This window comes from Rhopilema esculentum, chromosome 3 (assembly GCF_057945365.1).
Source record: "Rhopilema esculentum isolate cy_ngs chromosome 3, ASM5794536v1, whole genome shotgun sequence".
NCBI classification, from domain to species: Eukaryota; Metazoa; Cnidaria; class Scyphozoa; order Rhizostomeae; family Rhizostomatidae; genus Rhopilema; species Rhopilema esculentum.
Genome location: NC_142817.1, coordinates 2,884,318 through 2,911,747, shown reverse-complemented (window position 1 = coordinate 2,911,747; position 27,430 = coordinate 2,884,318). Strand labels below are relative to the sequence as shown.

Sequence of the window (27,430 nt, the reverse complement as noted above, 5' to 3'; positions counted from 1 at the left end):
TGGAACCACTTCACAAGAACTTCCCAACTTACTCTTGTAGTCGAACTAAACCCAGAAAGAAGACTCTAAAACCTTTTCAATACATTTGCTACACAACTAGACAAGTGAGATTATAGAAAACTGGCAAAGGGATACTAAAAGAGAAACAGTTCAAACAAGTTTTGACAAAATAAAATCTTCCATTGTAAACACACTGGAGTGAATACTCATAATACATTCAACTCCACAGACAGTAAAACGCATACGTTGTATCGATGGTAGGCGAAAAAGCCTTAAGGGCGGTTGAAAAGGCACAAACATCTAGTAATTTCGGCAGGGTAAGAGCGATTTCTTGAAAACAAATACAAGTACTACTGGCCTTGTTGTTTGGATATGGTCTGAAAGAAACGGTCTTAAAAGTCGTATGAAAATATTATGCAGCCTTCCACAGGGAGGACGATGCCACAGGGAGCATGGAAATACATATCTATCAGGCGTATCTTTCAGGTCATTGACAGAAATATGAGGGAATTTGTCCTTACAGACCAACCCTCTTTTACAAAGCACATATATTTGTCCTTAAGGGAACTGGGAAGGAATACACTGACTGCTGACGACAAACTGATTATATACATCGCTGTGTTAAAAAAGAAACACCGAAAATTAACAAACTTATGGAGGGATATGCAATGCATTACGAAAAAAATCAGTACCAAAACTAAAAACAGAATCTCGTCAACACATGTGATTGCAACTTCATGATTAAAGACAACATACTATTACAGATACATGGATGAATTCCTTGAAAAAACAATCGACGTACCAATGGCTCTTGAAATTAGGCCATACACCTTTCTGACAATTCAACAAATCAAGCCTAAAATTCCATTGAATCTTGAGTAAACAGGTTTAAAATTTAAGGCCATATTCAAAGTATCAAGGCTCTTGCAGGACCATAGATGGGTCGCAATTTCGGGTTCGATTTCGGATAGGACTTTAAGAATACTTAGACCTAAGAATATTCTTAATTTAAGGTCTGTATATGAACTGCGTGATAGAGCTGTGTGATTTCATATTTGATAAATAGGGTACTCAATAAACCAAAAAATATGCTTAATTTAAAGATACACACATTTTTATGTGATTCAGTTAAATCAGAGCGGAGAAAAGGTATTTTTCAAATGCAAAAAAGTGGAATGATCCAGGTAACATATGTTTTAAGCTATCTGTTTTAGCCTTTCTATCAATCACAAGTGCCTGCTTTCTTTTTTTTGCTCGCATTTCTTTCGCAAATAAATAATATTGTATTCAATGGAATTACAAAATACAATACTTCAATTTTCACAACATCAAAATGTATTGTATTCATGAGTTATAACGTGAAACGATTCATCACCAAATCTGTGCATCTCTGATTTCCCCAATGATATGAGCAGCCCTTTGAAGTGCCTAAAAAGAGCTTTCGTGTTACGGTAAATCCCAAAAATGAATGCATGTCAAAAACAAAAACGAAGAAATTGGCTTTAATGAAAGAAGCCATTACATACAGCAATTTACGTCATAAAGAGGCCACTGGCTACAAACGCTATACTGCAGAAGTCCCTAACAGCAAGAGCTTGTGAAACTGCATATTGTTGCAGTAACAATTTCTTTCTCTGGAGCATTTAGATTAGGTATTTCAATTAAAAGGCATACCTTGAGCATGTTTGAAGCTTCAGCTCTCTTCATGTTGATGTGATCCGATTCACTAAGTAGATCTTCTAACAAATCATGCTGGAAATCGCGAAAATGGAAAATGAGTTAGAATGCCTAGTAGCATGAGGGTACAGTTCCTAGTCCATAGCGGCAACAAATACTCACTTAGAAGTCCTTCCAATATTCATCGTTATCCAGATTCTTATTAATTTTGATGTGCCTGAACAATTTTTCTAAAAATCGCCTGTACCTCATAGAATAGACCATCTCGGAGATCGCGACGCCATGACATAAGTTGGGCGATAACCGCAATAAATACAATGGCGGGCTATATCATCGAGATTTGTACATCCCTCTGTAGCTCAAATTAAGTCCATTGTTAATCAACGAAATTCAGATTTTCATTCTAATAGTATTTATTTCTATTCTGAAGAGGTTTCACGACCAAAAATGAAAAAGTTTGTAAAAAACCAGTTTTTTACTGGTTTGCCCCATCTGAGGGACTGGATTTAGCTATGGAACAACAAAATTCTATTAAGGCGTCGTGAACTCTTAGATGGTCTATCAAGACAGCTTTGAGAAAAAACACTAGCATGGCAAATGGAAAATAAGGTTATAAAAGGCATATATACATTTCTTTAGTTAATAAGCCAGAAAGATTATCAGAACAATAAACCGGTGATCGACAAAGGCAAAAAATGCCAGGGCAGCCGAGAAGAGGGCAAGGGGGCAAATTGCCCCAGGGATTCGAGGTGTATACGGGCTCATAAAGTTATGATTTCCGTTTTGAAACAAAATTGATTAGAGGTTACATAATTCTGCCCGTAAATAGTAAAACATTTAAGCGAATGAACAAATTTAATCTAATTTAAAGGGCATGGTCAAACAAAATTTTCTGCAGGAGGTCTCATTTTCCGCTTTTGCCCCAGGGCCTTCAAATTCCCTCGGCGGCCATGGTAATGGTGAGCATAAATACAGTAATAAGAAATTGTCAGAAAAAAGTAAGTTTCGGTTTTAAAAGTACCTTGTACAAACTTGCAACTAATTCACTCTGTATTCTCTCTTTAACATAGTTGACTAAAAAGCACATGATTGCCTTGGGAACACTGAAAAATAATAATACTAGTTTATCGGGAGCTAGACTGGTATTAACATGATTTTAATTCTGACAAATATTTTGATGCAATGAAAAAATATTGATTTCATCTAGTTGCGTTGGCTGTTTCGAGGTAGTGTTGCACAATCTACAAATTTTTTTAGAAATAGCAGAATTCAAGCAAAACCAGAAAGCATTTTAAAAGAAGGCTTAAAGAACCATGAAGCTGAGAATTATAATGGAGCCTAGCTGAGAAAAAAGAATTAATACATAATACCAATAATTAAATCATTAATTTGGTGGGAAGTCGGTGCGAAGTTGGATAATGACAGTGGCAAATTTGTAATTAAAGGCAATGTGTCGCGCCGTTCATTCGCTTACCGAAACAAAGAATAATGTTTCTATTTTCAATACAACAAACAATAGCCAATGAACAGCGCAACAAACTGCCTTTAAGCCTGGTTCAAATGATTTTCAATTGGCGAACCCCTGGCTTTGCATCATTCGCAAAAAAGATAGATAGGGAATCGAAATCTATAAAACATTATATGGTAACTGACCTGTCTTGGATGTTTTTGCGAATGATATTAAAATAAGACTTGATTAATCTTTCTGTAAAGAAAAAATAAATATGTTATAGTCTTTCATACACCAACTATCCTACTGTTGATTACTTATAAATCTATTAATCAGACTTGACAGGAGGGCCTTATAAATGTAAGCCATACGATAAGCCACTGTTAAAAACTCTTCAGTTTTGATTTGTCAAGTGCATGAATGTCGTTTGAATCTAATGAAGAAATACAAGAAATTCTCAAGGTCGGCTCAAAGCTTGGTTACCAAACGAACAGTGTTGCAAAGGAGAATTAAAGCCTGGTTTATTTACATAACCAGGACACTAGGAACTGAGTCAAGAAAATTGCATAACTTAATAGTGAACAGAAGTTAACCTAAGAAGATTCTATTTTCGCTGCAGGTGGAATCTAAGAATGCAGATATGCATGGTTGGTGGTAAAGGAGGTGGCAGCCACAATTAAGTACCATAAGAAGGACTATCTCATGTGCTAATCTCAAAGGTGAAAATGCTTTGAGTGAAGACTTCAAGCTGATTTCACATGATTTTTCCATAGTATCTAAAATTTGATAAAAATCTAATGGCGACTATGCCTATATTGTCCTGATGAGCAAATAAAAGATAACATATTCGATGTCAGCCACGAATAGGGTCCTAATTAAAAGCAAGGAAATGAAGCTATTGTTTAAAGATATAAAAGCAATTTGGGTTTTGATATGAACATCTAAAATGTTATGAATACAATTTTTCTCACAAGCCTATAGTACTGCACAATTTAAAAATGGCGCGGAAAAGCGGTAACATAGCATACTAAAGGGCTTTTGGTACGACACTCAAGGGACAAAATGACCAGTGACAACATAGTGACACACATAGTGATACAAACATCACATAGTGACAAGTGAATCAAGGTAAGCAGATATTTATGTCCAGATGCGGATCCAAAGCAACGCGAGAAGAAGAATTAAGCGTTTTATTGGTTATTCCCTTATATTTAATACCCTTACGACTGTCGAACGAAAAGTATTTCAGCATGCAATCGATTCAATAAGAAAAACGATATTCCCAAGAATTTGTTTTATAGGGACATACATAGTAATGTGGGGAAAGAGGACAAATCATACAGACGAAATGAAAATTGTTAAAGGAAATTGAAAAGGAAAAGTACTGTTTACCGGTCATTCATAAAGCGCTCGATGCCGTATAGGCAGAACTGTACACGCTATATGGTGTATAGAGCAGGACGGTTCTAAGCTGCAATTTCGAGTTTCACGCTTGATGCAATCACCAGGCAACTGTCCTGTTCTATACATCAGGCAACTTAGAATCGTCCTGTTCTATACCTAAAGAGAAGCAAACTAGTCTCCTTGTCGCATTCTGCTGACTACATCTATGTACTCTGATGCTCAAGAACAAATCTATATTAAACTGAATTTTTTGACAATGGGATGGGAAAGGATTGGCAATATTGAGGTTTATGGAGCATTATCTGACCAGAATCTGACTCCTTCCTCACCCCTTACAAAAACACCCCCAAAACCCTTGAAATCCTGACACTCTCATTTTTCAAGCTGAATCCACAAAATTCAAAATCCAAAATAATACATACGGATTAGCTCAGAGTCCATCTGTTCCCTAGACGAAAGTTCGCGTTGTTTTTGACTCTGTAGTAAGAAAAAATTAAATAATGAAAAAGCATTGATAGGAACTTCACAAACAGAATTATAAAATGGAAAAAATTACAAAATTTGATTCTAACACGTGCGGAGAAAGGATCAATCGAGATAATGGATCTAAACACAAAGTCTTAAACAATCCTCTTTTTTCAGATAGATCAAACGATTGCCATTGGTGCGATGAAATTATTTTAAACAAAAGCATTTGATGGTTTCCAAAAGAACTAAAAAAATTCAGAAAATGGAACTCACTTCTTTGAAGGACATATCCATAGTCTCTACCGGCAAAGGGCTATCACTATTTCGACCTCCTTGCTTTCCAGACACCCAAGACATAAGTCCCTTTGATGGCATTTGTGACTGAGGTACCTGGGGCTCTGCTACTACTTTTTCAGGTATCTATGATACAAAAAAATGATTTTGAGCACTGACGTATATTTTCCCTAATGTTAAAAATATATTCATAGGCTATCAGAGCTTAGACAGAGATTGCTTAAAGTCTCTTGCGCGACCGACATCCTTATTGGCAGCTATCTTGAGAAATTAATGGTGTTTTGTATTTTCATGCAGTGCGACATGCAGTGCGACATGCAGTGCGACAAGCAGTTCGACATGCAGTACGGTTTTGATAATATTATCGCAAATCATGTTGGTTGCGCGAGAGCCTTTAAAGGAATCGATCCAGGTGGGTTGTTTACATTGGTTGTTTGATTTAGGCCTACTTTGATTGCACCGCACGCAAGTTGATATTATGGATGGTCTTTCTGGCTTGAGTGAGGTCAAAAACGAAACAGCTCAAAAAATTCGCGCAGATAATACCACTATAAACATCGAGATGGCTGCAGAAGTTTGTGCTGTCCAGAGCATAGACGCTATCAAACCGAAGGATGACATAAAACTATTTAGCCATTGCATAGATAAAGCGTGCATGCCTGTCGATGTGGAAAAGACTAAAGAAATATAGTCGCTACTCTTAAAAAATGTCAAGAGAAGTATTGACAATACTTATTACGTGAAGTGCATTGATATTTGGAGATAGTGGTAAACACTAAAAAGTAGGACCTGGCCCAGTTAATTATGTAGACTCAGCCAATCCATTATTTTTTCAGCAAACCTATGAAGGGAGGGGTGGTAACTCAGCAATTTTCAACGCATGAAGTTTTATCCATCTTGCATACTAACAACCTATATATTACAAATACCTGTCTACCATACACTGTATATTACAACATATCATATATATTCATAAGTATTTGACAAAACAATCCCAATACCTCAAAGTTTCCAGGCAAAGGATTTGTTTCAGCCATTCCGTTAGGCTTTCGTCGACGTGACTGAGAATAAAAAAATAATGAGATTAGAACTAAAATTAGAGATGAGATTAGAAAAAATTGATGTTTCAAATTTAGCTTAACGTACCTGTATAAAAAACGATTTAAATATAGACAACATCGTGACAGAAATTCTGATAATATTCAAAAATACAAGTCTAATAAACCAAATCTTTCATTATAAGACGTTGAAGCGAATTGACCATTGATACTGAACAAGATGGCAGATTGTTCTGAAATAGCCTTGGACATATAAAACCTGAAATTGGAAATATAACGAAACGTATTCTTTACTGACTTTGAAAGTAATGATTCCATTTCATTTTCAAAAAACCCAATCTTTAAAAAATGTTCAACTATTTTTTCTTTCACTAAAAAGGTATAAAAAAAATCCAACTTAATATCAAGCAACATTAATGAAAACAGACTTACTAGATCATTGGAAGCGAGCATAGCAGAAACAACCGATGCTCCATCGGTAAAATCCGGGTGATTTGTGTTGATGTAAGACAGCTCTATTGATACTAAATTTTCAACCTAAAATATTGAAGCGATAATCTTCTGTAACAGAGGCATGCATTAATGAATGATTCAATTAGCAAGTCAACAAATTGTTATTCTATTAAATTTAACTGGTATACGTAATGACAGAAAGAGGAATATTAGCATAAACACGATGAAAATTTATTATGGTTCGTATCAAGGCCATCATTACTATTACCATGTTCTACAAACCTTAAAAACAGTATCAAACGTTACATACCAGCCTAGCAGAAGAGCATTATTATAAACTATTATTGCTAGGAGGCGGGGGGGGGGGGGGATTCATTAACTATTACCAGAACTTAACAAATATTGGGAAACAACGCTAACTAGCAGCTGAAAATAGTATGTAGAATTGCCCTTTCAGCTCTGAAGAAGGCAATTGAGACAAAGTATTGTACATCCCCTTCATCATCTAAATGGTCTCTCCCTCATACCCCCAAAATCTGACTGGAAAAACTTACTTGATCCGTCATAAGGCCAACATATTCAGACAAATACCAAAAGAGCATTACATGAATGGAATAATTGCAAGGCTACTGAATTTGGTTCTGGACACTCACCATTGAATTGGTTGGCGGTAGACGTCTCTGCAGGAGAAAACTAACAACATCAATTACTCTGTCGTTGAGCTTTGGAAAACGGCGTATCTCCAGCACCTAAAAACGAGAAACTCTGAATATTAAGGGAATTCTGTAAGGTGTACATTCATGGTGAGGTACCCAACACCACTGCAAAGGTTTGATTGGCAACCACCACTAATGCAGTCCACTAATATTGAGAATATTCTATTGCATTTGTTATTTTCAGAGCTCGACATTTCTACGTACTTTGTCTCAAATGATTTTGATTCTAAAACCCTTTTGATTAAACAGAAAAATATCTCTTTGAAGTAAAACAGCAAGATTTGCATTGACAGTGTCCTAAATAAAATCGAGAAAACTTAGTCGAGTAATAAAAAAATAAAGTAAAACCCTAGCGACTGAAAAGGTTTGGTTACTTTTGTTATACAATAATTTTCAAATATGTACTATTACGTCTTGTGCTACGAAGATAAAAACAAAGGTTTGAGTTGATATTGTAACTAATTGAAAAGCATAAAGACTGCACTGTAACAAGTTAACTTCGAAATTTTTGTCTGCCAGCTTCTATAGTCGTTTGAGGCCTTGGGATGCTAGAGCAAAACCTAGTCTTATGACGCTTCTGATTTGTGCGTATTACTACTTGCTACTCTATTAAAAGGTATACGCTCAAAGTGCTTGGCCACCATACGCCTATCCGGAGCTATATGGAAAACGAAATCTTATGCGGATAAAAATTCTTTTTCATATTAGGTCTCGTTACAAACTTTAATTGCTTACAACAACAGATTATTTTCTTACCTGCAGCAACGAATGTTGAATAATTCGCTGCATTTCTTCGTGTACAAGTTCCACGCATCTCAAACTGGGTTCCTCTAGCCTCTGAATCTGTCTTTTAACCAACAGCTCGAATGATATCTCCGGAACAAACAATGCAGGCCTCGGACCCTAAATACGAAGAAACGATTTGAACCCAAGAGCACAATTCATAATTGTTTTCAAATGTATCGATCGAGGACATGGAAAGTCGTCGCTGAAATTTTTTTCTGAAGTTCCATTTCCTTTTTTGATAAATAGTGAGCAAAGGTGAGAAAAACGTAAATCATTCTAAATATAAAGGAATGGAGCTGTCATCAGATAAAAGAATCAGAAAAAGGAGGGCTTATATGAATTGGAAAGGTCGTTTCAAAGTACTTCTGGCATTAGACGCAAGATGAAATTTAAAAATAACGAACGGGTTAGGCCATGCCGTATAAACTTCCATCTCAATCTCGTTTGTCTATATCACAACGGCACTACTCAATAATAATTAAAATACTACCCATTTAACCACTTGTTTTGAAATGTTTTGTCAATAAAGCAAAGAAAGCATTCAGCAAAGGATTTTGGTAAAACGGGCATTATCAGAAACTTTCCCGAAACTACAGCAAAACTAGAGCGACTTTTGATCAAAAGGAAAAGGATAGAATGTAGCATACTGATAGGAATATAATTATAGGTAACCAATTAAAAGCGGTATATGAAAAAGCAAGATACTTGATAAACGCAAAAGGATTGAGTAACGAAAACTCCCATCACAGGGAAGCGGATTAGTAAAATAAAGACACATTTACATATAATAAACTTTTGTTTATCATTTCAATAATGTACACTTGGCCAATCCCACCGAGAATGAAATAAGTTTAATTTATAGGCCAACTCTTCTAATGAACCATACCAATCTTTTCGCATAAATTACAATATAGTTTACATAGGAAAATGCTGTCTCTGCCATGTTGCTGGATTTCATGGGGGAATTTGTCGGCAGCCCATCAACCCCTCCCCCCAAACGAATCAGGTTTAATAGAGCTTTATGGCTGTCCTTGAAAAAAACCCATCTTTCCTATCATCATTGGACGGTTACATTATTTGCTTCGTTCAGAGAGTGGGCGATCAAACGGACGACGAATGTGAAGAATTCATCAAAAAATAACTTTAGCAACTGTATCAAGACTAGAGCTGGTGTTCCATGTTTTCAAGGAAGGTTTTTAAAGCTTTAGCTTCCTTGCCAGAAAGCGGATTGACATTTTTCCGGCGTATAGAGGGGTATGATCTTTTGGCGTGCGATACAAACTGAAAGATGCATCTAGTATTCAAAATCTAGTTTTGGTGGAACAAAAGCCATAAAACATTATTGGTGATGACAAGCATGTTTCTTCTATTACAGCAATAGCATGCTGGTATGAACCCTGCCACGATGCAAGATTACCAGAATGATAGGCCCTGGCAAGGAAGCTTGAGAGAAGCAAGATTAACAGAATACTTACTGTTGCATTTCTTATGGCAGTTAGAATATCTTTGGTTGACAGACCACCAAGAGCATCCATTTTCCCTAACGTTGCACCGAATATTTCATGAAAGATGTAGCAAATACGTGCACCTCCACAGCTGAAAAAAAGCAGCGACAACATAAATGTTAGAAGAAACAACGTTCACCAAACAACAAGGTATTCAAATTTTGCTATGTATCTGTAGTTTGATCGCAAGGGCTGATGCATTGAATTGCTGTCCCATTTGGGGAATTTGAAAGTCGGAAGAGCTGGTGCTGGTAGAATAGCTCTTAGCCACACTACAAATTAACCAGAATAACGATAATACAGTTAGCAAATAAATTTAGTACCAGAATGAAAATATAATAGTTTTATCGTTAAAACACGACGTTTCGAGCATGTACTCGTTATCAAGTACAACTATTATATTTTCATTCTGGTACTAAATTTATTTGCTAACTGTATTATCGTTATTCTGGATGAAGTACCACGCGCAACGTACATATCTAATTACAAATTAACCACCAAACAATCTCAGAATATAATATATCGGCTTAGCCCCTAGCTCTAAACCTGTTTCTTCTCGGATTCTTGAGTAATCCACTAGGAGGAGCAATTAGAATTGTTAATTTACAATATGACCCATATGCACACATTATTAGCATCCTACCCGTTGACATCAATTGTTACGATAGATCAATGTCCATTGCTGTAATTATTGTTGCAGTTTTTACCTACCCATGCAACAGTCTCCAAAAAAATTTAAGAGAGCAAGAATGATAATACAGTAATTATTTGCTGGAATTAAAGTCAATACCATTGGGGTAAAATACTACCCATTATTCATTTTTCGAATTCCATATTCCTTTAACGTTTTTTAGTTCTATCATCGCTTTCAATTTTACTTGATAACGGGCTATGCTCGAAACGTCGTTTTTTATTTTAAAAAGGTTTTCCTGGTAAAATTTACTTACATTGATCGTTATTATAGCATAATATTGTACCGCACGCAGTCTAGTATATTTATGGAACCACTGGGGTACCCTGCAATGATATGTAGGGTATCCAAGTGGTAATGCCTATAAGAGACAAGCCCTCCGACTCTATAACATACTCATACAAGCCCAATCTTTGTTATGTATAATCGAAACGACCCCCTAAGAAATTTATTTTTGCTTCGCTCAGTTAAAAAGATCTGCAGAAAAAAGGCGTGGTAAAAATATGGGGAGGAGAACAGATCATCGGCTCCTACAACCACGAGGCAGGGAATTTAGAAAACAGATTTATATAAACAATCTTGATGATTAGTTCTTTGAAACATGTCAGTCAAGAAGCACTTATGTTTAGTGAACTTACATTTCTGTTGTGGTAATATTCCTGACAGTCCCTTCAATTGTTTCACAGTAGGTCGATGCGAATTTAGTAATTATTTGAAGAATCATAGATCCCTAGAAATGTATTAAACAAAAAGTTTAGATCAGGGATGTAAAATTCCGGTAAAAAGGTGGTCCCCCGGTGGGAGAGCAGCAGCTTTTCAGCGGTCTGCAACATATGACCTGTGGTCTCCCAAAACAGAGTTATTGGGACAAGGGTAGACATTTCCATTAAAGATTTGATCGCCCGGCGGCTAGTCTGTGTAACGATAAACGGTCGCTCTGGGTACGCGGGAGACCAAATCGTCCACCCCTTTAGATGCTGAAATACGATTTACTAAGTCACGATCATTCAGAAAATCAATACAGTCTTAGCAGGAAATTTAGCAATAAGTACAAATTAATAAAAGAAGGAATGATAACATAACAATATAATACACAGAATCAGCAAAATGAGTCTAAGATTGAGAATTCTTCCTATAATCTGAAATTAAGTTTTTTGAGTACACGATGAAAATTACCTACCTTGTCTGTAACTGGCTCGCCATAAGAATTGAGCATATTTTGAAACTGGGATACCATGACGTTCACGCGAGATTTTAATTCTGGTAGACACTTTCTGATGTGATGCATAAGCAGCTAAAAAAAGACGCAGTTGAAAGAAATTGTGTCTGTTCGTGTTAATGTATACTCTAACATCAAGCAATACCATTATCCACTAACTTAAAAAGTAGCGCCAATTATTAGTTTACTTTGGTCACTCTGATACGGTTCAGTCAATATCCAACATAATTATTTAAAATAAGAAAAAATTGTTCATATCAAAAATTGAATCATCAGACGTTGGCGTAGTCAAGGATACAATACTAAAAAAAACATTTTGGATTCTTATATTTCCTTTCGAAATATTCATTTTTCGTTGGATTGCATCATTTTTGTCGATTTGCGTTGGTACTCCTTAATGTTAGAGGTTCGAAATAATTTACATTGACTTTCAACCTAACATGATATGTTTAATAAAAGAAAAAATTTTCATTTACCCTATTCAACGTTCTTGTGAGGTATTTAGAACCATTACGGCTTGCAAGGATGGGATAGTGTCTTTGGAAGAAAGCTTGTTCATCCATCAAAGCATCCTTTATGCTCTAAAACCAACATAAAAAAATATAATAGAATAAAATTCATTAACGCTGGATATTAATGATAATAGAACTACTGCTTTGATAAACTCAATGAATTTCGAATTTTACTTCAATAATATTTGACAATAGACATAAACAAAAAATATTGCGAGCATTAATGTAACATGAGAATGGCATATTGAATAAAACTTTCAGACAGCCTTTTTCAAATACAAATTTTGTATTCTTACACATATAACAGAAAGGTGGTCCTACATTTATCACTGTTGCCAGGTGCATAGTGCTGGATCTTCTTTCTTTTAACCATCAAATAACCGTTATAAATAATCACATATTAAAATGCAACATGCTGTTTTTTGAATTGAGATATGCCAGAAAAAAACTACATCTATATTTCATGCGAAATATGTCAAAAAAGTGCTGGAACATCAGAAAAATTTATAAAATCGTCAGTACTCGAAGTAGAGATATCTAAAAGCAAAGCGATTCAGCATTTGTCAACATTTCCTCGAGACTCAAGAGTGTCCCACGCGTAAAGAGACGACAATTTTAAAATCATTGATCAAAGAGAGGTCGTCTTTTCATCTAGATGGTTTGAAATCTTTCTAAACAAAGATCCCAACTTGCTTAGAGAAAAAGAGAGGTTTTCTATAAGTAAGAGGCTAGCTGTCGTTGACTGGTCAAAAATAGGAAACAAAATAAACGCTTCTTTCTTTCCTCGTGTTACTTTTGATCCGAACGTGGATACAATTTTCTGCTCATATTTTGGTCATTATCCGGCATAAACACTCTGAGAAATGTCGCAATAAAAGTGCTTACAAATGACTTGTCTCTGTTTTATCGTACTTTTCATAAATCAGGAAAAACTTTAAATCTTCTAACACAACAATTATAATTGACAATACGATTAGAATCAGACAATATGATTGCCCCAGCTTTAAAGAATAAACATGGAATGCAGCCTTTAAACAGGGCTACTCCTTTTCGCCAAGCACCCCTAGAGGTGGACGACTTTTGAAGATGGATCTCCACAATCCTCTATCTGTTACAGATAGGCAAGTTCAAAATTCAAAGAACATGTTCAGGAATGACTTCTTTCTAAATAACAATAGCTCTCAAAACGAAATAATAGGGAGGAAAAATCCAGTCAAAAACCTGACAATTTCTAAAAACAACTTAGAAAAAGTTGAGCCTACTAGGTCAAAAGCATTAATCTTTACCGATTTGTTATGTGGTTCTTTATGTTGATTTAAATAGACAGAAACGTACTCTAGTGTCTCTAAAACAAGGGGTGTTCATTCCGGCCAGTTTTCAATAGAAGAGGGTTGCTAATAGAAGGGGGCTGTTCAGGTTGGTCAATTTTCAATAAAATGTCAGCAAATTTCAATAGCAAAGGGGAGCTAATAGAAGGAGTGGATGTTGGTAGATATTTCAATTAAAAGGCAATGAAATTAGTAGGATGGCGGGACTGGTTACTTGATCATGGATAGATGGTCAGAGATAAAGATAGACAAACATAACAAGGGGAATTATGACAATTTAAAAATAACTACATAGCATAAGAAGGGGAATTATTGATAAGTGAAAACTACGTGTTCTGGTCATGACAGATTTGTAAAATTTAATAGAAGGGGGGGGTGGTAATAAGCGACGGGGGGAGGACAAATTCTTCTGAAATTAATACACGGGGGGCCGTCTATTAGAGACACTAGAGTACACGCTCAGCGCGATCATCAGGCAACGTCTACTCTATATTAATGTTTGGTTTCAGTTCTTACCTTATTATTTGTTATGTCTAATTGGCTTCTATTGACAACACCAATTATACCAAGTTTAACAGGAATGACTGCGGAGAAATGTCACTTACGTTAGAAAAAATGAAACAATTCTCCAGTCGAATTGAACTGATTTTCAACGAAAGTCGACACAAGGTAGAAAGAACATGAATATTTTTATGTGACAACGACGATTATTACCGAGCTGTTTTCATATAGACAACAGGCGACCATTGCTAAACAAAAAAAGGTTGAAGCCGATGTAGAAAACATCGAATTAATACTGATGGGTAGAATTAAGAAAAGAAATTCTGCAAGAAAACGCTGAAGTCTAAAAATTTCAAAACACATATTCACTTCTTTGAATTCTTTTCTCTTCAGAATACATATTATATGTGAATTGCAGACACTTCAATGGCAATACTCTTTTCGTTGCTTAAAAATAGCTCATAAAACTCAAGTGGTGATTCCTCAAGAACAAAATTTCTACTAAACGGAATTGGCAGAAATCTCTACCTTGGTATTATTTTTAATGTGCTTTTGAAACATTCAGATAAGGGAGAATCCCCAGAAGATATTATCATAAACTGTGTCTTCCAGACAAATCCTACACTGATTAAAAAATAATTCTCTCTTAGCTAAGTGTCGCAAAATTCATTCAATCATAACTAGGTTAATACGACGCTTTGCATAAATCTTTATAAAGGTAATCTGCACGGCCAGACCTACCTTTGCCGTAAAGAATATCCACTGCATCTGTTCCATGGTCCATGAGATCGAGCTTTGTAACCACGGCTAATGTTCTATTGCCTGCAAATATCATAAAACAATATTAGATAAAAATTGGTAAATAAAAATTAGTGCCAAAACTCTTCCAAATCTAGTTAGTGACTTTGTTGTAGACTAAGATTCGGTAATGTCCTAATCCAAACGTCCATGGTAATTAAGAAGCCGAGAAGGCTTTATTGTGCCACTGGAGGAACGAGGCTTAGAAAAGAGGCTAATTAGAGAGAGGGTATTTTTAGAAAAAGGGCTTTTTTGAGAGAGGTAGGCTTATTTTGTTAAAAAGACAATAGAGAGAGGGCTTTTTAGAGAAGGGACTAATTAGAGAGGAGGACGTTTTAGAGAAGGGGCTAATTAGAGAGAAGCTGTTTTCGTTTTAAAGACAAAGTCCTTAGTTTCAAAATTTGGTTCAATAGGGGGGGGGGGGGGTTTCCTACTTGAGAGGGGGTTAAACAGAGAGAAGGTATCTAAGAAGGAATTTTCAAAGTAGACGTCACAACTGAAAGCTGATTCTGGTTTTCTTTCATTAATCAACTGATCGAGATAATTGGAGACTTTAGGCGTTTGTTAATTTTAGGTATTGATTGATAAAAATAAGTTGATAGAAACTACAAAATCAATCTGCATTTTACACATTTCATTTCTCATTTAGAACTGTAGCTAACGACCTCACCCAGAATATTGCTCAAAAAGCCGCTGATAGCAAATTTTAACGCCTTTTTTTGACTCAATATTCAATTTTCTCGTCATACATTTCTCATACATTTTGACCGTTTTCAGAAGGGAACATCACATAGTGACATTTATAATCTTTTTACTGTCCTTAGAAAAACAGAAATTAAAAGGAAACCATACCTTCAGGGTCAAAATCTCTTGCGATCTTTATGGCTTCTGACGTCACTAAATCTGTATTTGCAGACGTAACAGCCAGAATAATAGAGTTAGGGTTTCTAATGTACTTTGCAATCAAATCCCTGATTTGAACTTCGATGTCTGGCGGTTGATCGCCAACTGGAATCTAGAAAACAAAACACACAGAGTTAAGAAAACTAAAAGTTTTTGTCTAATCAACACACGCTTAGTTGGGTAAAACAGGACAACTCTATGATGCAGCTCCAGGCTTCACGCACATTACGATCATCACACAAATGTGATTAACCTTCAGTATTACAAATACATAGTATTACCAATTATAATTGGACTGCTGATCCCAATAGAGTTTTGTCAATATAGCAGATCATTTAGCAGGGATTTCTGAAAATATCATCACCTAACATTTATGAAACAACGGACGTAGCTTAAGGAGGTAGCGACTGAGTGTCTACGACCGAATATCAATTGAAACATGCTTATTAGAATGGTGGATAGAGGCGGTTGGTTTTGCATGGACCAAGATGTGCTTACGAATCTCTGCAAGGGGTAATGTGTTAAAGAAAAGATGCATTGTGTTAAGTAAAAGAAACATTGTGTTTAAGAAAAGATGCATGGTAAATTTCGTTTGTTCATCTCATGGAGCTAACTGTTACATGTTGGACAACGTTAAAATGTTCATTCTACTACTCTATGGCGGTGATGGCTCAAGTGTAACTCCAATCAACAACATTCTTTGGCAACAATCAGCTGCATTATTTTTACAAACAAATTCAATTAAGCTGCACCCCTTTTCTCCATCTTTATTATATTTTGGATGTTGTTGTTCCTCTCTCTAAGTGAATGTTTGGTCATGTCAGGGACTCTAATCCCCAGATGGATCTATAGTTCGCAACTGCAGCAACTGAGCTCTCCCCACACACCTCTTGTAAATCGTGAAGTAAACTGTCTTATACCATGTTTGTAATCGTATCACTAACGTAATTTGTGACATAAATATTTTGTAACTTTTGCATTAGACTTACTTCCTTCTTGCTAAATATCTTTGTATTTTTTTAAATTTTTAATGATATAAAAACGACTTCGGGTAATACCTTGGTCATTCCTGGTAGGTCCACAAGTGTAAGATTGACCACATATGGTGAATAAATCTTTAAATGAATTGCCTGAGATGAAATACCCTAAAAAACAAAAGAGGCATCATAAATTGAATCCCTGCTAAGATTCTTCTTAACCTGATCAAATCTACGGACTAAGATGATGATCAACTTGTATCATAAATCTTCAGAGTTCCAGCCACAAGATATAAAATGGAGAATTATTTCATTAACTAAGAAGCCAGATTAGATAAATGTTTGCTGCCATAGTATCAGGGCTGCCAAATTGGCCCTTTTCAAGATCCCCAAATTTTCCATTTTTGGCCTTTTTTGGCGTCAGATTGCCTGGAAAATTTGTTTTTGCCATGCTTCTTAAATTTTGCATTTTTGGCCTTTTTAGCAGAAGTTTTGGGGTCATTCCTTTGCTTTATATCAACTTTAACTTCCTCAGTAACAAGAAGAATTTAAAATCGAAATTTAGCAATTCTACACAGCATGTGCCTGAATGTGAAATATTACCACCTAACAAAATTTCCCGAAGTAGAAAGTTTTTAGTTTCTTATTTGAGCTGGGAAAATGGTTTAAAAGATTCATGTCTGGAAATATATACCAGGCTTGCTCTGAGTATTTCTGTGAAATTATTGTTCTAGCCTTTTTAGGCACATTTTGGCCTGAGTTGCTCATCTGTTTGGCCCTCTTTTGTAAATCCTATCTGACAAGTTTGAATGCAAAAATAATTTAGGAATATATTTTTCCTTGCTGCCTTTCAACTTAAAAAATACAGATTTCTGACACCAAAAATTTACCATCCACCCATCAAGATTAAGGCAGAAAAGCTACAAGCTCCTTTGAAATTACCACATTTTACCTTAAACACTTTACATAATTGTCAACATACACATTGTTGCCTTCTCCTAGAACAAGACACTCCTAAAATGCAACTCAAACATTCACACTTATGTGACTGCCAGGTAAATATTGTTGTGAACATCTGCAACAAAAAATACCCCCTTCATTTGTCTAATATCAGAACATGCATGAATAATTACCTTATTGCTGCCTGTGAGTCTTTCTGTCTCACTCAAAATTTCATTTCGAATTTCTGAAAAATCAGTGAATTTCTGAAACAGATGGAGAATTTATTGTTAAAATAAACAGGTGTGTCAAGTTACAGCAAAGTGATAATTCAAATAAACATGTAATGCCAAATTTCAAAAATTATTTCTCTTATGTAGCTTAATTGAGATGCCAAGTATTCTTAAGATCAATTCATCAATGGAGGTTTAAAGAGATGTTGTCATCCTAGGACCTCAATAATGATTGTTATATATTGTGTTTTAACTTCAATAGCACAATGTTGAACGATTGCGTTATGATAAGGACAATAGCAGTATTCGTGGATAAGTGCACATCTTTAGAAAGTGTGCACACTGTTGATTTGATTTAAAATATTTACAGTCATGAGTTGTTTTTCAAAAATGTGTGTAGCATTAACGTTGATTAAGTTTCGAAGAGCCTTAATTAGGTTATCTGTAGAAGATGCTCTATAATACTACTAATAAGAAAAAAGTAGACAACAAGATACAACACAATAAATCTTTAGATTTAATATGGTAAGAGCTAAAATGTATGGCTCCATCCTCAATTGTCCAACTCTAACAACTTCAAGGCCCAATCCTTTATAAAGGTCTCTATCATCACTGTACAGGCGTGAAAAATAGCCTCATGATTGAGACATTGTGGGTTCTCTAACATTTGACTGATACACATTTAACAAGCTTAAAGCCAACTCAGCTGTCTATGCTTTTGACATTGATAACAGCATTCCCAGAGTATTTGTTCAAAATATAAATCTTGGGCTACCAGCAAAGGTCAAAATTTGCTATGACTTACAAGAACCCTAACCTGAAATGACAAAAGAATTTTTCAACCTGCATTAAAAAGAAATGTTGCATGCTTTTAACAGATGGCGCTTAAGTTTCTTGTTTATTTTGTTGTTAGTACGGTCCTTGTTTTGTTGTTCAGTCTTTTGTCAGTACAAGAGTGTCCACTCTTCTGAGTGATAATTCTTATATATCCAAGATTGATATTCGAGATTGAGTTTGATTGAGTTAAAATGAAGTAAATTCTATGTTGTTATCCCTTCATCATCATGGCAAGTAATATTTTGACAGCTGTCTTGCTTACTGGCACATGTTCAAGAACAACTGGAACGTTCTCTATCAAGGCATTACTGGAAGATGCCTTATCAAAATATCTTTTAAGTATCTTTAATTAACAATAACAGGCATAAACCATAAGTAATAAATCAACATGAATACTTTTTCTTTTAGATGAAGAAATCTTCCCCATTCTTCTGCTGCATCTTCAGTACCTCTAAGACTACCTTTGACCTTATTCTCTTTACCCTCATCTTCCTCATTCTCTTTTTCCTCACTGCTTTCTGAAAAAATCACCAATAAATAATTTTAAAAAATAACATCTTAACTTATTTTTAAGACTATCTATCTTTAAGTTAATAACATTTAGCAAGGCGCTTATAATTTGCTATTTTAAACCTGGGCTTAAACTTACAGCCTACAGGGTATAAATGGATATTTTAAAGCTGGGCTTAAACTTACAGCGTATAGGGTATAAGTGGCTATTTTAAACCTGGGCTTAAACTTACAGCCTACAGGGCTTATAAACGGCTATTTCAAACCTGGGTTTAAACCTGCAACCTACATCACTGTAGTGAGGGACTCAAAGTATGTCCAACTATCATAATGGAGTGCTTGACAGCAGCGCTGAATTCTGGGAATTGAAATGGACTGATAAATTAGAAGCCTAAGTTGTTTAATTAATTAACTAAACATAACTTATTCTTGCCTTTTTTTGAAGAAAAAAATGGAAGAAACATAACCTTAAGAAAGCCAGTGTAAATATTTTGAAATGCAGAAAGGATGGTGGTTTGTTGAGATGGTGGCCGTGACCAATATATTCCTTTCTATCTAAATTATTGCATCTTCAGGTAATCCTGTCCAAAATGGAAGCTCTGCCATTCTTACTCCAAGGTGCTAGCCATCCATCAATTTTATTTGCAGTTTCTTTTATGTGTTGATAAAAAAACAGAGCTAGGGTGAACTGGGTCCAAGTGGCAATTACTAACAGCAGTATATGGGGGCATTAAAAACTAAAACAATTGCATCAGACACCTTATGCAAAAAGTACTTTCTGATAATGAAAACCATACCATTTGAATCTGTTGATGCATCGAAATAGGCTTCTCTGTCTTGGGGATCTTCTGTTGTCTCTGCATGGCCATTCATTCGTTTTGGGACATGAATCAGTTGTAGTACCAATGGTCTCCTTGTAACAATGCCTGCACCTATATAAAAATTATAATTTCTAAAAGTGGCTCCCTTTGGATTAACTCTTGCTTAGCCTCATCTACCTCTAAAATCTTTTCCAATTTGAAAATGAACATTAAATTGTTTCATGTGATTTGAGAAAATCTATTTACTTTGAAGACAGCATAGAATCCATGTAGCTTAGTCTGGAGATATCTTGAAATATTTTCCATTGTATTTTTATTGTTTCTATTGCTGTAATTCTGGCATGAGCCTTATATGGTGGATTCCATCCTGGACTTAAGGGGAACCAAAAAAGTTGCATTAAGAAATTTCAATTAAAAATACCAAATATAATTCTTTGGCTCTGACATGAAATTAATTTGTGATTGGATTACGCATTAAACTTCGTTGTTCTATACACTAAAGGCATATTATTGGATTCATATCTGAGTCTCTATGATCTAGAAGGAAATTTTTTTTGAGCTTTCAATCTTTTTTTAAAAGTTTGAGCAACCTACCTCTTGGCAAGAAATCTCTTCCAACAATATTTTCAAGAACAGAACTTTTACCACTGCTCTGCAAATTCATAGAATGTTTATAGTTAAAACAAAGAGAGACCAAGTTAATTGGTGTTACAATGGAATTTTCATCAACTGACAAACAGGTAAGCAGTCATATATTTCCAGGTGATGTTCAAAAGAAATGCAAGAACGAGAATGGTGCTGTTAATCAGTTTTTTTTGGAGTACTAAAAAATAGTGTTCTAGTCTCCTTTCTTGTGTGTCATTATGAAATATATAATTCAATTTTCAAAAAGGCACACAGAAAATTAGATATTGGTCACCTCTTGTATGTCAAAGAAATCTAGTAACAATTCTGTATCCAAGAATGCAAAAAAGAACAAAACAAGAGAAAACAACAAATCTTAGAGACAAAATAAGGCTAATTCCAATAACATTTATGTATATCGGAAAAGCTAAATCCTACACAGCTCTAAGTCGGTGCATCTTACCTGGGTTCCAACAACAACAATTTGTGGGAGTTGCATGGATTCTGATCCTACCGTATTAAATACATCTTGCAGTTTATTGATAACAGGGATCATCTGCTCCATCTTGCTGAAGTCTATAGTAAAACCTTTATGAATGGATGTGAAACAAAGTTCTGTAATATTATGGCCTACTCCTCTTCTGTATAGTTAATAAACGGGTTTTTTGGGTAATTCAGAACCGTTTACTTCCAGATAATCTAAACATCATTTATTTTACACATACAATAAACAATATTGATGGTTATTTCACCACTATTCTCTGCAAATTCTTCGTTTCCAGGCGTTGTTACAATCTTGCAATCAACTGAAATTGAAATGTCCGTTCGTTCGATCCCGTCAAAGTGAGGCACGATATACACCTAAACGAGACATAGGGGTGTGGTCAAGAGAGATTTCTTTCGGTAAGAAAATCGTCGTTCAGTGGTTGCGTGGGCCCCGGCCACCATTACATAAAGTAGTAAACATTTTGTATCCAAAGAGAAGTCTTGTACAGTTAATTCCCCCACCTCCTTCTTATTACTAAGCGACCCCCCCCTCCTGCACTTGTTCATCTTCTATGGACTAGAATTTACTGCATTTTAACGCATATGGAAAGTGGTGACTAATAAAAATGGGTTGCAAAAGCTTTACTTGCAAAAATGTTACCTATAATAGGCTATTACCAAGTTGTAAAAAATCAAGAAACATCACATGATGTTATCTTAATGCAAGGAATTCTTCAACTAAAAGGTGGAATGCTGTGCAATGCTGTGTGGTTTGTGTATTCTAGTCATACACTGCAGCATCGTCACATTTTAAAACCCTTTTTTTAAATGGTTGTACGCATCCTTCTTCGCCAACTGGGATGCACAAAATCCCTGTTAGAGACAAAGTTTGATCAAGATTTGAAATGCAATTGCATTATAAATCGGTTATTTTCTGTGCAAAATTAGCAATACCTGAAGCTGGTGTCAGGTGTGGGATTTTGGTATTTTACGCTAAGAGCGGTTGGACGCTTTTGCCAAAGTTTGGCGAATGTTATAGAAAATTTAGAAAACAGAGATATCCACATACCGTTTGATCATACATATAGCACTAGACATAATCTTTTTGTGATAAGAAGGTGTTAGCAAAAATAATGATATATGTATTGTCTGATGAAGAACTCTCTATGAAACAGATCATCAGTTTTTTTTGGTGCAAAACAATTTCAGTGTTGCTTGTACTGTATAACAATCAGAACATCTCACCAAAGAAGTTTTCATAATTATTCTTTATAAGTCCTCTGGAAAGAACATTTTATTGTATTGAACTTGGATTGTTTTTACTCAGTTAAATTTTTAGAGGCATCAACTTAACCTTCAGTAACCGACCATGATACGTCGCGCTCTCGTAGCTCTTCCCGACTTTTGTTTATGGTTGTAGGAAAGCCTTTCATTAAAAAGAAAAGCCTAATATTTTCAAATATTTAACATACAGAATTAACCAAACAGGCCTCTGGTGCCTCCAAACTTCAAGAAAGCACGGATAAGTGGAAAAATAGCAAACTATAGGCAGGGGCTTACCTTGACGATTTGAAGTGGAGGTGTAAACGGGTGAATTTACCGATCAAAATTCAACTCTTGCTAATCAATGTATAACTTATTTTACAGTTATATATTGTGACTTTTAACTGCTTTATCAATATGATCTTGTAAATTACGAGCAAATGAGACCCTTCCACGTACTATCAAGATACGAATCTACCGACAATTCATAACATTTACCGACCATCCGTAAAATTTACCGACAAACTTTCCAAAACCCCGGTAGGTACGCCCCTGACTATAGGTTTTTGCCCGACACTCTACAGAATATAAAAGTCAGATGATTACAAATGTACGTAAGCAGAATTTAATTTCCAAAATTGGTTTGAAAGAAACATGAAAAGAAGAATAGCGCGTTGATTAACCAATCGGAAATTCAACAGAACTCGTCTGAAAGTTGAAAAAAAATTATTGATTTCTGCGTCTTGTCGGGGTGATTGACTACTTAGAAGAACAGAGCAACGTGAATATGATAAATCAAAAGCTGCTCGTCTGTCATTGTGCTGGAAATTGATGATCTCAAATTTGATCTAAAGATTTATTCTTCATTTCGCAAATGTATTCGGGCATTACATTCCTTGATTTTTTGTTCGGCACACAAATATTTCACTTGTTGAAGCTTTTAATGTGAATCTATTGATGCATAACTACTTTTCAAGACAAGAAATCCTCTTATTAAATTTCCGCGTGCGTCTGTTTTTGCAGTTACATTCAAAGCTACTGGCGAGTAGAAGTATTTGTGAGGGTTTTTCCATTTTAAAAGTATCAGACTTCGCATATTTTTCAGTATTGGTCAGCTCAAATTTTTGTTCAGAAACTTTAATCACTATACTAATCTTAATGGGGATGTCTAGTATTAGGATTCTTCTGAAGTTTTCTCATGGCGCATTTCTTGGAAAATGTGGAAGACATTTTTAAGATGCTCGGTCCTCCGTAGCTCTTTACCTGTACCTGTATCCTAAACCCGGATACACTAAACTTTGGACTAGGGTGATATCTTTTTAACTGTCACTGAATATCACTGAAAAAAGCAACATTCTTCTTATGCAAAAGGGACTTTCTAAAACAAAATAGTAAACTGCCCAGAAAACCTTCCAATTTTTGCAATCCATTCATTTCAAGGGTGATTGAAGCCTATACCGTAAAAAGTAAACAAAAAAGACAATTTTACTGCGTCACATAACTTCATTTTACAAGCAGAAATTTATCGATGTAGTACTAAAATATTTCATCATTGCCATAGATCTGTTTATATGCAAAGTTAATAAATAACATCTATGGTATGTCTTAAAATATCTTTTAAGCAGTTATTGTTCTTGGTTTTTTTGAATCAATTCCGCCAGCTCCTTGTAGATATCTCGGTTATCCGTGTTAAATTCTGGACCCTGTTGGTTATCACGAAAATGCAACTTTCTGTAGAGATTCGGTAGAATCTTTCGCAGATCTTCAACTTCTCTCTCGCTTTGTTGCTTTGCTTCAAGACTGTTTAGTTCACTTCTGACTTCTTCACTTGCATCCTACAGAAATAAAAAGCTCGAATAAAACATTTTCCGAATTCTACAAAACTTCACATTTAAGAACATGATTTTTATTAAGCTACTGTCTTTATTCTATAATACATTCTAATTGGTATGATTTCCAAGAAAATTTCTTTGATCGGCTCCCTAGTATCATTTCGAGGTTCAAATAACGAGTGAAAAATGTGGTATATCATTCTTCGTAGATTAATATATCTGTAGTTTCTCATTATCAAATGTCATTTTATAACCATCAGGCATCTCTAAGACATGCTTCCCTCCAGATGTAGAAAACCGCTAGGTGCAAAGGAATTAAGTATTAAGGAATTTACCCTTTTCTTTCCTAGACATGTTTGCCAGCCACTGAAAGAGTTGCACCCTTCATCATCATCGGCGATTATTGCTTTTGATGTCGTACTTGAAATCAAAACAGCAATGAAGAAGGAGCAGCATACCAAAGATATCTTAAATTCCATTGTACCAAAGTGCAGTTGATACTTTTAGAGTTAGTTCTGTCCTGCAATGTTGCTTGTATTCGTAGAAATGAGGACGTTCACAGGCAGACCTGCACTTATATTCTTTGCCGGCCATCATTGGCAACCAGATGTCTCTAATTTTTGAAAATTCACGAGAAAGTAAACAAATTGAGAACAAAAAGGACTATGAATGGTGGGATCGGATGAAAACCAAAACACTGATTGGCTTTAACAGCTGACTCGCAGCCTTACAACATTGATGTGAATCTTGCAAGATTACTTCATTAGGGATGACAATGATAATCAGACATCTGGTCAAAATTATGTGCAAGTCAATGTTTTTATTTTCTGATAAAGAATATTAGATTTGCTCCCTTACGCAAAGATCAATGGATTTCCTTTAAAAAGGATGTCTGGACTTGAAAGTGACAGAGTCACGAGCCTTTGCAGCTTTAGTTTGATAGAAAATCATCATTTCAATTAAGACGAATCATGATTTAAATTCTTACAAATACAGAAAACATTACAGCACTGCAACGTTGTTGCAGCAAAGGCTGCCTACAAGGAACTATTTCTATTCTAGGTTAGGAATGGTTTTTGAATGTGATTTTGCTTTGACAGCTACGTTTATACGCACGACATGTATTGACAAAACAAGTATTAGTCACTTAGACTGACTTTGTTCAGAAGAGGCAGTTAGTACATTGGAAATTAACTGTAAGAAAATATATTCGAAATGAAAGAGCTTCACAGTTGCCCTACAATAGCAAGTTACGGAGGTCACTCGCCTATTTCGTGACTCCCAGCACAGTGAAGGTATTGTGTAAGTGCTGTTTGGTATTCATGTTAGGGTCAAACAACACCTCAAGATACTACTGGCAGTGGCGTAACCACTGACAAAGTGTACCAAATCCTTATTCGCTCAAATATTTGAATCATGTCTGTAGTTTGGACTTTTGCCAGTACCAAAACGCACAGCTTCTCTTTCCTTTCTTTAAAATGATAGTATGTTCTGTTGTTTCCTCAGCATTTCACAATGTTTGCAGTCAAAGACCAAGATGGAACTTTTTGTTCGGGGGGGGGGTCTCCATGTTTCACAAATTGTCTTATAATCGGCCGAAAGCTCCTAAATTGCCATGTTAAAAAACTAGTATCTATTGTCCACATAGCTCTAAACCTAGTTAACCTCTATACAACTAAATGGAGAAGTATTTCTTAGTTTTATCGAACGCTTCTTGCAGACCAACAGAAACAGCATCAGTCAAATCTTTGTATCAACTTCTCAGCCATTTACCCGATACATTGATCCGTACCGTGGCTAATCTTAAAGGTTATAGGTTAGATGTTTAAGTGACTGACCGAATGCCGAGAAAAATTCATTTGTTTTGTGATTTGATAGTTTTAGGGCCAGCTACTCGTGAATTTGCTGGTTACATATTACGCAACTTTAGTAAGTGGAAATAGTACCAGTTAAACGGGAAAATAGGATATTCAGACATAACCAGACTTTAAGCAATTTATTTGAATCGTAGGAATGCTTTATTGTAAATCATGATTGCTGTTTAATTTCTAAATGGAAGATTTAGAGCGTAAAATGTAAGCTGATTCTGCAACTCTTCTAAAAATGCTCAGATATTCACGTTAAAGATACAATGAAAATGATGCAATGTAATTGGGTACACTGCAGTGTCATTTTGACATAGTTACTGGCATTATAAATTGAAGAACCTTTAGACTTTGTTTAAATGCAAAATTAATACGAAAAGTCTTCTTTTCAACTTGTTTCTTATCTTATCTTCAGAGAAAAGATTGAAATTCTGTTTCTTTAAAAAAAATTTGTTCAATAAACAAATTTTTTTAGGTATAACTTATATAAGTTGCCTTTTTAATACCTGGTAAGCCATACATAAATGGGATACGCCTTTTTAGCAAGGTCTTCTTCCTCTACAGAAATAAAGCAAAAAATGCCATGTACCCAGAGTCCTTTTCTATATTTGCCCCCTAATCTTACTTAACCTGTTTAGGTTTGCTGACGTGGTTTCTTATTTAATGTAATTAGCTATGTATGAAATACTTATGAGATTTAAAACAAAAATGCAAAAAACATTTGATATGAATCATGTGCTTCTGTACGCATAAAGCAGGAATTTAAACTTTAATTGAAAACAAATCGATCAATTGATTATGGTTGTTATGAAAGACATGCATTTTATACGATATTAGACGTGCTGCTATACAGGTGCATGCAACATATGATATTCAATTACCTTCAGCCCTTTCATGGACAAAACCGGTACGTTTTGATATGAGAGGATACAATGATTTTCGGTATAGTAAATACAAAGTATTTTTACGTTTCTGATCAAATCTAATAAAAATTATTTGAATATGCCGCTATCCTTTGATGCTAAGCTCCTTGAAGTTAAGGGGTTTTCTATTTGCTATGTTACATCCTGCAAACACACAGCATGCAAATAAACAAAGCAAGTCTAAATCTGCCTTACCAAAAAGCACTGCCGCTTCAAAAATTTCGACCCCCTCCTCCGTACAATGTACCTTCATCATCAAAACTGTCAAATTGAACAACATTGTAAAGGGGGTAGTGGAGGGAGGGGGTCTTTTGAGAAAAGCTTTAGCTTTGCGCAAGTGTTCCAAAAAGTTTGGCA

The 27,430-nt window shown here is 35.3% G+C and overlaps 2 protein-coding genes across 2 annotated transcripts; both read right to left on the bottom strand.

The window, feature by feature from the left end:
• Positions 1 to 155: 155 nt before the first annotated feature.
• On the bottom strand, positions 156 to 21,556 carry LOC135692925 (dynamin-1-like protein). The gene is made up of 23 exons (XM_065211273.2): positions 21,168 to 21,556; positions 20,675 to 20,732; positions 20,057 to 20,191; positions 19,146 to 19,267; positions 17,874 to 17,945; positions 16,822 to 16,908; positions 15,713 to 15,875; positions 14,804 to 14,884; positions 14,078 to 14,145; positions 12,198 to 12,302; positions 11,683 to 11,796; positions 11,141 to 11,232; positions 9,782 to 9,902; positions 8,277 to 8,423; positions 7,458 to 7,553; positions 6,784 to 6,888; positions 6,295 to 6,354; positions 5,273 to 5,419; positions 4,954 to 5,008; positions 3,331 to 3,382; positions 2,699 to 2,780; positions 1,675 to 1,752; positions 156 to 1,428 (listed from the first exon to the last, which is right to left on the bottom strand). Exons 1-23 carry the CDS (start codon positions 21,267 to 21,269, stop codon positions 1,372 to 1,374), a joined length of 2,199 nt encoding a protein of 732 aa, XP_065067345.2. The 5' UTR covers positions 21,270 to 21,556; the 3' UTR covers positions 156 to 1,371.
• Positions 21,557 to 23,936: 2,380 nt separating this feature from the next.
• On the bottom strand, positions 23,937 to 24,855 carry LOC148960496 (uncharacterized). Its single transcript, XM_089112370.1, has 2 exons — positions 24,621 to 24,855; positions 23,937 to 24,288 (listed from the first exon to the last, which is right to left on the bottom strand). The coding sequence occupies exons 1-2, from the start codon at positions 24,762 to 24,764 to the stop codon at positions 24,079 to 24,081; spliced, it is 354 nt and encodes a 117-aa protein (XP_088968496.1). The 5' UTR covers positions 24,765 to 24,855; the 3' UTR covers positions 23,937 to 24,078.
• Between the last annotated feature and the right edge of the window lie 2,575 nt (positions 24,856 to 27,430).